The sequence below is a fragment of the Alosa alosa genome, chromosome 1, assembly GCF_017589495.1.
Source record: "Alosa alosa isolate M-15738 ecotype Scorff River chromosome 1, AALO_Geno_1.1, whole genome shotgun sequence".
Taxonomy (NCBI): Eukaryota; Metazoa; Chordata; class Actinopteri; order Clupeiformes; family Clupeidae; genus Alosa; species Alosa alosa.
Genome location: NC_063189.1, coordinates 36782992 through 36798350, shown reverse-complemented (window position 1 = coordinate 36798350; position 15359 = coordinate 36782992). Strand labels below are relative to the sequence as shown.

General features: G+C 43.8%; 1 protein-coding gene across 1 annotated transcript in view; it reads right to left on the bottom strand.

Moving 5' to 3' along the window:
• The window catches only part of stox2a (storkhead box 2a), a 45099-nt gene extending 34927 nt beyond the window's left edge, over positions 1 to 10172 (bottom strand). Inside the window, 1 exon segment of the mRNA XM_048246877.1 lies at positions 8357 to 10172. Coding sequence (XP_048102834.1) covers positions 8357 to 8534 — 178 coding nt within the window. The 5' untranslated portion in view covers positions 8535 to 10172.
• Between the last annotated feature and the right edge of the window lie 5187 nt (positions 10173 to 15359).

The window sequence follows — 15359 nt, the reverse complement described above, 5'->3', positions numbered from 1 at the left end:
ATGAATGTGAGACAAGATGCTAAAACCTGACTAGCGCTCAAGACAGCAGGAAGCACATGACCATCAAGTCCTGTTTCGATACATCTCCAACAGTGAACAACAAAAGTACTTAACCACAGAATTAACTGCATATCCACATAACCGTTACTTTCTGAAGCAAAATTACTCTATTCATTCACTGAAAACCACTACAATGTAAACAGTTTGTATCTGTCCCAGACTTTTAGGTGTCTTGATAAAGCTGAACCCTGCTGCAGCCTCAACATTTGGCTTGATGATTGATGGTACAGTAACACCTCCATTCCTGTTCTAATCTTTTCCTATAGGAGGAGAACATACAGACGACCAAGCATGATATATATTCTTTTTACTTTGATACGACAACTGAAATATTTAGTGTAATTAAAACTTAAAAACATACAGCAAACACACAGCTACCAGCTAGTACAGACCAGAAAAAAACACTGAAAAAAAGCACCGTGGGCATGTAGTAGGTGTGATTTATAGATATGAGTGGCCAGGGATGCTGACTGCTGATAAGTTTGGCTGCAAGTGCGACACAGAGACGAATCTGGGTTCCCCCGTCAGAGGGAAGGTGGACTCACTCGGCAGCACACAGGCTGACCTCAATACAGCAGCAGCAGTAACAGCAGCAGGGACAGAGAGAGAGGAGAGAGAGAGAGAGAGAGAGAGAGAGAGAGAGAGAGAGAGAGAGAGAGAGAGAAGAAATAACAAGGAGAAAGAGAGAGGGAAAGAGATATAGACTGATTGAACACAATCTAAAAGACTGTGATGAGGCTGCTGAAAAACAGGGAAAAAAAGACTCAAGCATATGCATGCATTAAATAGTGCTACCTAACGTCAGGTTGGAAAAAGGCCATGCCATGATACAGTAGTGACTGCTGTCAATGAACACTCCAAAATAGCAACAACTCAGAGCCAAACATCTCACTGCAGAGACAGATTGTGTGCAGCGTTCAAAGATGGCCGTCTGGGTGGTCTCAGTGGAGGGGCTATCAGGTCTTTCTGTTACCATAGCCAGCACAAGGCTGTGTGCAGCCCCATTTCCCTGGCTCTTCTCCTTCCTCTCTCTCTCTTTTCAATCATCCGTTTTAAATCCTGATGTGAGTGGGGTTAGTGATGTCAGCATCTGGGATGTCCAGAATGTGGGTGAATATTTTTAGCATCAGTGTGTAGAGTGTGTAAGTGTGTGTGCTTGTGCGAGTGTGTGTGTGTGTGTGTGTGTGTGTGTGTGTGTGTGTGTGTGTGTGTGTGTGTGTGTGTGGTTGGGAGAGAAGGAGAGAAAGTGAGTGTGTGTGTTGAGTGAGCAGATGAAAGGTACAAAGGGACCATGTGTGAGAGATTGTGTGCGCATGGATGAGAGTGTGTGTTAGTTGCATGTGTGTGCAAAAGGGACTGTGTGTGTGTGTGTTTGTGTGTGTGTAGGGGGCCAGGACAGGCACTGAAAGAGAGAGAGAAAGAGCTATCCCACTCCCACAGGCTTCATCATAGCAGCTGGGTGATTTCTACAACTCTAACAGCTGACTGGAGGCGGGGACTGTGGTTTTACTCACGCACAGCCTCCCTCCCTCCCTCACACTCTCTCCCCCTTTCTCCCTCCCTCCCTCCCTCACTCTCTCCCTCCATCTCTCTCCCTCCCTTCTCTATGCACGTTACTACAGAGGCCTTGGCTATCACTGCACCACTCCTCCATGGCCTCATTTCTCCATCCCAAGCCTCTGCTGTGCCTGCACTGTGCTGCAGCTGGGACAGCACTGAGCTCCCTCGCCATCACCAGAGGCCTGATCCACATCAGACTACATCAGACCATATCTGATGTCTCAGATCATATTTAACGCTGGCCGACTGACGCAGAGTAGAAACCAGGAGACTGTAGACTACATCGGACCACATCACACCACTGCCACCCACACCACTCTCCACTTTCGTAAATGCTTCAATGTATTAAATCAATCAGCATTGCTTGGGAAATGGCATGATCGCAAATTGAAATACAGTGGAGCCCATGTCAGTTATCTGCAGTTCGACTGAAAATATTATGTGGATAATTATGAAAACAGACTGTTTTAAATTTGTAGCCACTGCACTGTCACACTCAACTTATATATGGTGTGTTTTTAGTGCAACTCATATCTCATGTAGGGTAAGTCTGTCATTGACTCATCAAATGGCGGGGCTAGGACATAGACTTATGCGGCCTGTGCTATCGGACTTAGTTCCGAATTCTGAGCACAAGAATGCTCAAAGTCTTAAAGAAAGACTATGCAGGTCTAGTTATTCCTTTGCTGTTTTTGGGTGTTCACTGGATTTGGGCTCGCATTTTTCACTCCACAGCTCCCCCTGCAGCTTCGGTAGCAAGTGACTGCTACGCTAAACCCCCACTAGCTAGCGAGCTAGCCATCAAGAAACCAAGCTAAACACATACAGGGCTCACAATAAAACGGTCGAGCAAACACATTGTTCAAGAGACTATCAAACCACATTACAAAGACGAAGTTCACCCAAGGGTAGGCTACTTACAATTTCAACAGCAACAAAGCCGGCGTTGGCGTCCGTTTTGCAGTCTTCTCCGAAACTACAATCTGACTACCTTTTCGAGGCACGATTGAATGCTTCCGCTGAGTCACATCCGGATTTACCCGGACCGGGTCCAGAAAGTTACATATTCAGTTTTTCCGCGGACAAGCAATAGGGGGAGACGAAGCACCCACCAAACGACCCAGAAAGTGTTGTAGAACCATCAGAACGACTCTCAACCTGCATAATTAAGGTAATTTTTGCTAAAATTGTTGCATAGTGCTTCTTTAATTACCAGTTGGAAACTTGATTTTGTCAATGATACCTGAATTGCTGAGTTGGGGACATTTTTGTCCTCAGTTGGGGTCATCACTACAGTATCTACAACCTGCTTGTCCCCATATCCCATATTGTAAGTGCCTAGAGACCATTCTTTTGAGGAAATCTAAATGTTTAAAATAATTCATGTCATGGCTCACTGGATACATTTCATTTGTACTTCATTGTCACGCACATAGTGGAAACAGCACCGGCAGTGTTCTTTAAATGTTCTGAGCAACACACACTGTTTGGGACATTTATGTTGTTTCCTCATTCCAACTTAAAACCACATCAACACATAGGAAGAGAAAATGCTCAACTAGGAAATTTGGACGTTCAAGGAGCACATGAAGGAAGCATTACAAAGGAGGAAGGAAGGAATGTATAAATTATATTTTCCCCTGGTCATTGAGTGCCTACATTCATGTATCTTTAATCAGCCTGTAACAGCGGCTTATAACATTTAATTACTTTTTACACATTAGCTGTTGTTACCTACGTCTTATGTCCATAGTTCGCTACTATTTGCAGTTACAGCTATACACATCTGGTCTTTACCCTTACAAATACATATATATTACAAAATGAAAGTCCATATTTGAGGCTGTATTTACTTTAGTTACTCACAAAAACAGTAGCCTAGTTTGCACAAAGTTGTACATTGTGAATAGCGATTTTTTTCAGAATTGTGTTTCATTACAAAGCAATTATAGACTGGGTGTTCCCATGCTGCCTTGCGCGCGATTTGATTCACGCTGCTAAGGCAGCCTGGAGACCATAGAGCAAATTTTCGCCTGACATCACAGAACAAGGGGGAAAGCAAGACGATGATGAGCTATGCACAGACGCATTTGATAGACATCCGTGGCACCCAATAAACGGATCTGGGCATTTTTTTCAAATACGAGAAAATTAACATTTGGTTCCCAGACCACGTCTCATTGAGAAGTGGTGGCGCTAGCCAGGCTAAAGCAATTACCCAGTAACTGTAATCAGTACACTAAGATGTTCTGATTATTTTTCATGATTATTGTAAAGACATACTAGCTGGTCTACTTCTCAGAACTGGTATCGTAATGGTACATGCATGGACGAGATGTGCTCAATCAATATGTTGTTTCTTTAAACAAAAGTGTTTTAGGGTTTTATATAGAAAGTTAAAGTAAAAAACATTTAGGCATCCTGCGAGTCAGATCTGCTCCAAAATGTAATGTGCTTTCCTCAGGCAATTTTCAGCAAATTTCACAAGAAATCAGGCTGGTCTTTTTTGTGAAATCCTGGTAAAAAGGTAGAGGTAACAACTGTGAAACGAAAAGGTAACTATCTCGCTAAATTATATATATAATTGACAATATCACATATATTTGACAATATCACACTGGTTGTGGTGTTTGCACAAAACTATGTAGTGAACCTGGATGACAAGTGGAAAGGGCAGCTTTGTCAGATGATACCATCAAACTGAATTTGATGCTGGGAAAAAAAGTTTTCAACAAAATAGTAAAACATGCTTAAGCTACAATGTTATTTGCAATTCTTTTAAACCAAACAGCACCACATTCACAGCGGTCCAACACGATCCATTCAGTTGGCATCCATCTGCATCGGCCACGTCTGACCCATTTCTCCCACAGTCCTCCCACCTCTCAGAATGTTTTCACTGCCCAAAGAGAAATCAAAGCTTGAGATCAATGATCAGCCCTCACTATTCTCCCTCAATTCCTGTCGTTCATGAGTAAACAAACTCAACTGCATTCTGTTGAACCTTGCGTCTGTGAGTGCCTTATTAGTTGGACGGCCATCATTGGATCGCTTTAAACTACCTTAGTTAACCTGAGTGGAAAAACCCGATACACCATTGTTTATCTTTTGGACCTCTTTAAAAGCAGAGCTCAAATTCTTGAGCCCGGTGTTACTTACAGTAACTTTTTCCAGTTAGCATACTTGCCAGACCCCACTCAACACAAGTTAACTAAAGATAGAGCGGGTTCCATTCAGTGACAAGTTTAAATTTCTTGTTCACACAGGCAAACAGAAGAGGCCAGTGTCTCCCATCCATGTGCCTTGCACAGGGCACTGGAAAGTTGCTGAAAGCCAGATCACCTGCCTCATTTGGGCCTATTGAGGGTGGACAATGAGACTCGGTTTGCATGATTGCATGTGGTTGTGTGTGTGTGTGTGTGTGTGTGTGTGTGTGTGTGTGTGTGTGTGTGTGAGTGCATGTGTCTGTCTCTGTACACCAGTTAGAGGTTTTGTGCAACATGCTTGGGTAGTGAAATGACCAAAAACTGGCCTACTACTCTCCCAGCAGGCTAATTACATGGCGCATTTTGCGAAAAATACGGAACCCCATGATTTCACTTTAAGAGCAGAAAAAACACCCTTACCAGCACAATGTTTTATAAAAATATGCCAATATCAAACCCACTGTATTAGCCTACTGTTGGCTAATGTCCTACAGGTTTTGCAGTGGTATGGTTAAACCTAACATACCAGAGAACCAATGTTTAGTGATTATTTATGGTTACTGACTTGTTTTAACATTAGACTACTCAAGTTAAAACATACAAAATGTGAAGGTGTACCACTAACAGAGCATTTACTTTAGGCTTACAATCCAAATAGTTTCTCCCACACAGATGACATGCTGCTGTCTTCCTAAATATTAATTGCATTGCGTCATGTTAACATTTCTACTGTCTCCTTATCTGTCCTTGTCTAAACGTCATCAATGTAAAGTTAATGATGTTACATGATTGTTGAAGTGAAGCAGTTTATTTCAAGGAATGATTAGCATGCTAGCTATGGTATTTCACACACTAACACAAGGTTTACTTCACTGCAAGTTTATAACTACTGACGAATTTAGCAGGGGAACTGCCTAACATAACTGTTTATATTAGCCATGTCTTCAAGCTTCCTGAGAAATGTATTGTTGTTCCAGTAGTGCTAACGCAACATGAGAGTTTAAAGGAATAAGTTAATGCCAGAGTGCTCCAAATGTTTTTACATAAGATTATTTCAATGTTAACAGTTGATATTCTTACACAGATCAGCAACAGCAAGAAAATACAACTTCTGTTTCAGTATTTCCTTTTAACTTGATCTGCTGCAGTTAGATAGATAGATACTTTATTGATCCCCAAGGGGAAATCCAAGGTCTCAGTAGCATACAGACATCACACACAACATTCACTAACAGCAGAAAAAGTAATTAAAAGTATATAATATAAAAAACACAACAAGCAATAAGGACAGTAGAGCATAAAGAATATACTAAAATACAAATTATACGAAATAACACTAAATCTAAATCAAGTCTAAAACAGTACCACATAGTGGGTGATTTAGCATGAGATGCTTGCAATGACTGCGGCAGGGACTGAGCCTGTGATTCTCTGTGCATAAGGTAAGGTGCTCTGTGAGAGTGAGTGTCATGGTGATGGTGCAAATGAGTAAGTCCAACAGTGCAAGAATAAGTCTAGATACCAGCATAAAATAAATATGGACATATAAGAGAGTAGGCAAGGTAATATAAAAAAAAAACTGTTAGTTAAAATTGTAGCCCAACTGTGACTGATATCTATGAACACACACCATCAGAGCCACTGCTAATAGCATAGCAACTTGATTTGTTTGTGGGACAAACGTGGGAGCCGTGTTGCGTCAGGTGAGAAAATCAGACAATCTGATTGGTTATTAATCTATACATGATTGACTAGTCGAAAAAGTCCCTGTAAAAAATCACTGTATAGACACAAATATAGATTCATTTGACATGTAGGTTACCGTCCCTATGCCGTTGTCATGAGGGGAGGGAATCATGCTAGCAGCGTACCATTGGGGGAAAGTTACATTTTACACATTTGTTTTAAATTCAGATGAGATTTATCTTGTTTCTGAACACAATGGTTTCGAAGGATTATGTTTATTTAACTGTGTGTTATAAACCAGATATTGCTGATTTTGCTAGTGTAGCTGGTTGGGCGTTGACATTGTTGGTGTAAGATGGTCATACTGGTTAGCTAGAATGACCAACATAAGCTGGCATGGCCAGTTAAACCAGCAATGTAAGACCAGCAAAACCAGCTAAAATGACCATTGTAAACTGGGTAAGCCAGCTGAAGGTATGCTTTCGCAAGAGTTTTGCTGGTCTAGGTGGTCAAGCTGTTTTATTTTCAGCAGAGAGCTAACTAGTTCACATTACTTGTTGGAAATATTCATGTCAGAATGAATTAAGGTGCAATTTAAGAAAATGTGGTGTTACACGGCATATGTCCTGGCTTGCTAACCCAAGCTCAGTCTGGCCATTGAAAACAGTTCTAATGAATCTACTCAAGATAGTTCTGTCAGTACTGGAATTACCAAAACATGGGAATTTTTGGTTTCCCGACCGACCCTGCTGATACAGATAATAACTCTCAGTCCAAACCTTTGTTATGGCTTTTATTCATGTTTCCTTGAAGATTTAATTTTATTAAGGTCTTTACTTACGCAGGTGCATTTCCATCTAATTACTGTACATTCAATCGAAGCTATTGCTTTCCCCCTTGTAGTGGAAAGTCAAATTTAAGTTCAACTCAAAATACCCTTTTTCTTACTCAATCTATTCTTATTACTCTTTATGTCATCCCCCGGCTTGCGTGTCGTCGTTTGTCTAGAACGGAGGTTGCCTGGCAATCGGAGGAGGAGGAAGAGGTGGAGGGAGAAATTGACACACAGGTGATCTAAGGGGGTTTTAGGAGAAACAGGTCAAATCTGATTTCAAATGTTGCTTTCCTATGAGAACCCTCATGACACCTGCTAGCCTACTTCCCCAGTCCGTCCATGACTCTCTTTCATTGTGTTCTCTCACTGGCTATGTGAGTTTACTTGTGTGTGCGCATGTGTGTGTGAGTGTGAGAGAGAGACAGACAGAGAGAGAGATGTTCATCATCACGGCTCGACACCTCGCCATTTAAACATCCGCAGATCCTTATCATCCATGCCAGCCTTGGCCTCCATCTCTGTCATAACTGACCATTCTCACAGAAAAGCAAGACCAGAGAAACACGCTGTTTCAAACTAATTCGCAATTCTCTAGCACTTTCCGCTTGCTCACAGTTTCTTGCATGTGCAAGCCTCAGAGGAGTCGAGCTGCTTACATTCGCATTTGAAACGTTGCAACTGCTCTGCTGTGCTACCCTTGCTGGGGACCAAAATGGAGGATGCCTGCCTGCTTCTTCCCTCGTGTTTTTTCCTCGTATCTCACTGTACTTTGCTATGCTCTGAAAGTGGTCGCATACATCACACATTCATCAAACACCCAAAGACAGATGAGTAGTCTACCTTACGTCACCTCTCACCTCTTTTTACATAATCTGCCATCACCAAACAAGCAGAAAGGACTTAAAAGCAATGACAAACAGACAAGAATCCTTAACTAGCATATGACAGCACACTACTCGTTAGGCTTGTCTGTCCTGTTCGTGGTGCGCATGGGGAGGAGGAGACCCACCTGGTGTCATGTAGCCCCGTGGCGAGGGGGATATGTGAGGGGGGGGAGGCGGCGGGGGGAAGTGCTTGTGGTGGCGGTAGTCCTTCTCACTGCGAGAGCGCGTCCTCTCGGGGGGGCGCTCAGCGAACTCGGCGCTAGGCCAGGCCCGGCGCAGGTTGGTGCTCCGGGTCTTCTTCATGGCGAGGCCAGAGGGTTGGTAGGTGGGGGCAGGAGGGTGCCAAGCGCGGGGCAGTTAGAGGTGGGAGAGGGGAGGAGGAGGGAGGAGGGAAGGAAAGGTAAAGGGAGGAGAGGAGAAGGAGGGGGGAGGGGGCTACCTCAGGCTCAGTCCCTCCCGCACATTGGCAGGGGGTGCCCCGGGTGAGGGATCAGCAGGCCAAAGACATGGCGTGAGCCAGCGCGACGCACGCACACATACACACACTTACACACAAACACACACACACACACACTCACACACACACACACACACACACACACACACACACACACACACACACACACACACACACTCACACACACACACACACACACTCACACACACGTCTGCGGACACAAACACAGACACACACAGACACACTCAGACACACAAACAGAACAAGCAAATGCCCGCCTGCCCGCCTGGCTGCCGCCTCAGAGCCTGGGCTCAGGGGGCAGTGGTGACGGCGCTGGAGGCAGGACCGGGATCGGATGGGGGAGGCGCTGGCCGGGGTGGGGGTCTCCTGCACCGGCGCCGCTGCTGCTGCTGTGTGCTCGGGGGAGAGAAGCCGGCACTCCCCGCAGGCATCACCCTTCACTGGAGCTCAGCCCTGCGCGACCGCAGCCAGGTGCCCCATTCATACGCCACCGTGCGCTCATAACGCTCCACTACAGCGTTACAGGGGGTGGGGAGGAAGGACGGATGGAGGTAGAGAGAGGGAGAGAGGGAAGGGACTGGGAGAGAGCTGGGAGGGAAGGTTAAAGATGATCCAGGAAAAAGCTTCCGCGAGCAGCTTTCCAGTTACGGAGAAAAAGGTTTTTTTTCCCCCCTCTCCTTTCAACGAAAGGATGGATATACAGGGGGAGGGATGGGAGAGGGAAATGGAAAACCTGGTGATGAGGAGAGAGGGAGGTTGGATGCGAATTGGAGAATGAGGGAGAGGTTAGAGTGAGGAGGGAGAGAGAGAGAGAGAGAGAGAAAGGGAGAGAGGGAGAGAGAGGAGAAAGACAGCGAGGCCTGCCCTTCCAACAATGGCTCAATTCAGCTACGGGTGCACGGGGAGACAAAAGCACCCCCCTCCAGCCAAAAATACAAAAAAATATATCAAGAGGGTAAAAAAGAGAAAAGGAGGCGGCGGTCTCTCCTGTGACCTCCAAGCAGGCACTCCGGCACACACCGCTGTCGACAGAGAAGCCTGTGTGTCGATTTCTCCCCCCACCTCCTCCTCCTCCTCCTCCGATCGCCAGGCAACCTCCGTTCTAGACAAACGACGATACGCAAGCCGGGGGATGGCAGCAGAAAGAGAGCCCACCGAGCGCAAGAGAGAGAGAAAAAAAGAGAGATAGAGAGAGCAGCCGGAGGAGAAGGAGAAAAATATCTAATGCACGGCAAGTGGAAAGATTACAGATCCGTCTCTCGTCTCGGGCAAATCCAAAGAGGGAGGAATAATCAGGAAGGACGGCAGCTGCTTTTTTCCCCCTCCTTTTCATCGACGGCACAGCATCCCCCGATTGAAATGTCTCTTCTCCTCTCCTCCACGCTAACGCTGCTACCGCTAGTGCTGATAAGCTGCCTTTGCTATTGCTTGCCAGTGCTGCTGCTGCTGCCGCTGCTGCTACCAGCACCTTCAGAAAGGGTGTGTGTGTGCGTGTGTATGTGTGTGTGTGTGTGTGTGTGTGTGTGTGTGTGTGTGTGTGAATGTGTGTGAGTGAGAAAGAGAGTGAGAGAGAGAGGGAGGCAGAGAGAGAGAGAGAGCGTGAGTGCGTGTGTGAGAGAAAGCGTGTGTGAGCGAGCGTGCGCGTGTCTGCCTGCCGCGCAAGATTCTGCGTGAGCGTGCGTGTGTCTGTTTCTACGTGGTAGAGCCATGAGAGACAGTGAGAAAGAGAGAGTGAGAGAGAGAGAGAGAAAGAGCAAAAGAGAGAGAAGCGAGTGAAAGAGAGAATATGCAGATTTCACAACTGAGGGGTAGAAGAAGAAATAGTAACAAAAGAGAGAGGAGGAAAGGACAAGAACATAAATAAAAAAGCAAATTACTATAGAGGTTCGGAGGGGTTGGACTGACGAGCTGTACCTGGGACTGCTAAGTGTTTTCTTTTAACCCTTTCATCCCTGCCTGCTGCATCTACGTACCTATGATTTGTCCCAGTAGTTTTTTCTCATGTTTTCAACTGTCCAAACTCTCTCTCTCTCTCTCTCTTCTCTCTCTCCTTCTAAAAGAAAGTCAGCTTCCAAAATCAGGCAGTGTTGGCTGATCTTGTTGGGCAGCATATTATAATGTAAAGCTCCCCCCCCACACACACACACACTGATACACATTCATGCAGACACACACACACGCCACGCGCGCACACACACACACACACACACACACACACACACACACACACACACACACACACACACACACACACATACTTCCCTTGCCCAAGTTCCCCTCTGGCCACTAGCCCATCCTATAACAGTGTGGCTGCTAGATTAACCCTTAGAACCCTAAGCTGTTTTTAGGGCATTTTCACTACCTTTATTCATAAGGATTTATTCTGGTCATTGTGAGTTCCACACATACATATTATGTATTGTCTTTTTCAGCAGAGTCTAGGCTATCCAGCTCTGCCATCATTTCATGTATTCGTACTAGCATTGATAATATAAAAAGCGTATTACAAAAATTATTATATTTCGACATGTATCTCACCACAGCAAGCTCATAGCTCTACATGCATTTCATGTGTGTGTAGGGCAGACTGTCCTGAATCGGGCAATGTTGGAGGGATACTCTGGGGCTGAGCAATTTACAGAAATATGTGGTGTGTGAAATAAATGCAATTTTTTAATTTAGTGATGAAAAATGACCTTTCTGCGCTCCATATCTGTGACACGAACTGATCTGACCTGACTTGACCCGAGGTTGTGTGTTAGCCTGCGTGCCTATGGTGTATGCACTCATAATGATTCTCAACTTTTTACTGGATTGCCATGAACAAAGTAAAGGCAAAAAAGGTATTTCTTTGTTGAACAAATTGGGATGCAATGTGAGCCTTGAATTGGATGCCATGCAGGAATTTGCTAGGATCTCAAAACCGGATTATGAACATGCTTTGCCATAGAGAAACACAGGATAGCGTTGGATTATAAACATGCTTTGCCACAAGAACAGACAAAAACGTGGGGTAAGTCCAGCTATATGAAGTTATTATTTTGTTGTCACTTCGTCTGTTTTATGACCCAGAAGGATGTACTTGGTATCTGAGTGTCCTCTGAGTGTCCTCTTTCATCTGACATGCGTGGCATATCTATCCGATCACGGCTTCGCGAGTAATGGGTTGTGCAGCGTTGGTTTGTGTACATGACGTTATTATTTTGCAGTCACTTCGTCTGTTTTTATAAGCCAGAAGGATCGATAACCATGGTACCAATGGATAGCCCTGTGTCCCCTCTTTCATCTGATATGCTTGCCATATCCATGTGATCACGGGTTCGCGAGTTCGCAAAGAAGTATAGACGGTAAATATGTTGCAATTTTTTTTAATGATTTTTTTTTCATTTTCATACTTGATCGTACAGACAAGTGTGTAGTCTCGTTGGAAAGCCCCACTTCTGCTCTGTCACGCAATGCTCTGTCACGCATCTCACTGCAATGAACAGTTCCGGAGCAATGTAACTGAGAAGAAAGGGTGTGTTTTTTGACGCACTTTGCCTCAATCGGGTTCTAAGGGTTAACACTCAAACCAAGCAATTTTTAGCCACTGCCTTACACTCCTAGCGCTGGCCTATTGCATGCCTAGGCAGTTTGAAAGACAATTCTCTGCCCGCCCCTTGGATTAAGCGAGGTGAATGGTTCGATTCCAGACTATACATTTCAATGATAGGATGGCCCGCCAGGCTATTACACTCCCTCACTGACAGAGAGACAGGTAAACAGTGAAGCATCAATGAAAACAAAAACAAGCATCACTGCAAGTTACCGACTATGATCATTGCCCTTATCCTATCTCTAACCAGGCTCATCCTTTATAGCAATGGCACATCCATGGTAACTCAAATTTACTTCTGGGCAATTCCATGCAAAGGTCATCCTTACCATGGAAAAAAAGTTGTGCATACGCAAATAGAACTGTTGTTAAAATCTTCATTTAGGTCTATATTTTATTGTTTGTAACTGATCTGATTGAATTTGATGGAGAATGACACTCTTTTTACATCATAAATATGGTGTGCAACCATACAGAAACAACTTTTTTTACATGGTAATATTATACATATTTCAAAAGTGGATAAATGGACCCAATGTTCAAACAAATTGTGTCATTTGACAAATTCCAGATTGACAAGGGAATGGTAGAGCAATGTCTATGCTCAGCTTGCCTTTAAAGGTGCCATGTGTAAGAATTGAGGTAAAAATATCCAAAAAATGAGCTACACGCATCAAAAGAATGAGAAGAAATAATGGCGATGATGTCATTAAAAAAATGACAAGGTATAGTGCTGCAGAGATATCAACCTGAATTAGCATGCTAAATTACTATCCACAGCCCGACAGGCGTCATAATACCAGTTTCGGCCATGGGAGGCGGTAAAGGGCAACATAACCGCCAGCCAAACTGCAATACACGTGTCTGGGTTGTTACTCTAGGGTAGACCAACTCACTTTCTGGAGGTATACTGCCCCCATCTTTTATGGAATGTGGAGTATGAATTGATTTTTTGCCGGACATTACATATGGCACCTTTAAGAGCACAACTCCTTACATTTGTAAGGCTTTTGTTTTTAAGTCAGCAAGTTCCATGGCCATGTCACATCCATAACGTTTTATAGGAAAAGTTTATGCTACACATACAGTGTTGATGCGACAATGCCCATAGTGTCTGTGCAAAGCTGATTTATATCAATGTAAAGTGTGATGACCAAATTGTGCCCCCTTTCTTACTTTTTAAAACCTTTAATGGATGTGGCGTTATGGATGTGACGTTATGGATGTTACATAATGTGAATTTACAAGACTGGGGACTTTATTATACCTCAAAGCCGATAAAACGTCTGTTCTGGTGGCATGTCAGTTTCAACGCATTTCAATAGTGTTTACAATTGACATTTCAAAGATTATTAGGTTGATCAAAACCACAGGGAGGCCTTGCCTAACCATTAGCAAAACAAACATAATATTAAAATACCTCCAGTGATTAGCCTAGCCATAGCCTATTTTCAAGTGGCCTAATAACGAAAATCTGAGCGATTATCTTCCTGTAACTGTCATACTAATGTTGTACAGTAACTGGATTATCGTGTTAGCTGGTGAAGATGGCTGACTTTGCAGCTGGAGTTAACATAGCAACCTCCTTATGTTGCAGATCTGTTCAGCCTGCCGACTGCCAACTGCTTAACACAGTTTAATTTTAAATGTGACGCGATATGACAGCATTTGAAGTGTCAGGTCCTCTGTAGCTAATACCCACAGAGTAACATGAGTAACGGCAGCAATAAACTAGATGTACTGCATAGCGGTACAAAATATGACCGCCTCTCAGTCCTGCATATTCTCTCCGCAAAAATAAATCACGCTTGTCAATTTGTCTCCATCTCCTACTCCTGCAACTCATGTGTATGTAAATGAGTGTGTGCATATGTGAGTTTGCTTTTGTTTATAAGTGTGTGTGTGTGTGTGTGTGTGTGTGTGTGTGTGTGTGTGTGTGTGTGTGTGTGTGTGTCTGTCTGTGTGTGTGTGCATGCATGCGTATGCGTGCCTGTGTTTGTGTGTGTGTGTGTGTGTGTGTGTGTGTGTGTGCGTATGTGTTTGCATGCCCACATGCGTATGCGTGCCTGTGTGTGTGTGTTTATGTGTCTGCATTCATGTGGGTGGGTGTTTGTACATGTGTGTGTGTGTGTGTGTGTGCTTGCCTGTCTGTATGTGTTTATGTGTGTGTGTGCTTGCCTGTCTGTATGTGTGCGACTGTGTGTGTGTGTGTGTGTGTGTGTGTGTGTGTGTGTGTGTGTGTGTGCGCATGCGTGTGTGTGCATGTGTGTTGTGCACGTCTTGGCGTGCATGTACTTCATGTGTGCAAATCACAAATGAGTGGGTATGGGTTAGGTTCATGCGGGCTCTTGAGACTAACATACCATAAATATTTTGTCATCTTGGATGCAACGGTTTAGGTAGGGCTAGTTATTTAGGGGAGTGGCCACCAAGTTTCATGTTCCCTGGTGTTTCAGTAACCCGGGAATCACTGACCAAAATTGATGACGGTAAAAGAAAAAAATACATTTCTTTTTTATATTTTAAATGACTTGTTGTCCTGATTCTTCTTGTGGATATTAGTGGGCACTGAGGAAGCAATAATTTCATCGCTAGTTTTTCATGATTACTATTTCAATTGTTTCATATCAAAATTCACTACTTAATTATGTGTTTTATGTAGTTTGTCGAGGACTGGTTTAGACACGTCACATCCATAACGTGAAACCGTCACATCCATAACGCCAGTTTTTCCTACATAATGCATTACGAAAATGACGCATAGTTTCAAAAACACACTTTTTGTGTTCATTCAAGTCTCCTTCATGGTACATATATCATAGGTTACATTAAAAGTTATGCAAAGCAATTCACTGATACTAATTTTGCCCCCACTTTAAGGCATTTTGTTTACCAATATGAGTCCAATTGTCACATCCATAACGCTGGAACTGCCCTTCTGTTCTTAAATAATGACATCAAACTTTCTTTCTTTCACCACCAAAATCCAACTTGAACACAAACGTAAACACTAAGGAACACATCTTAGCTCCGTAACTCCATAACTTCGTAACTC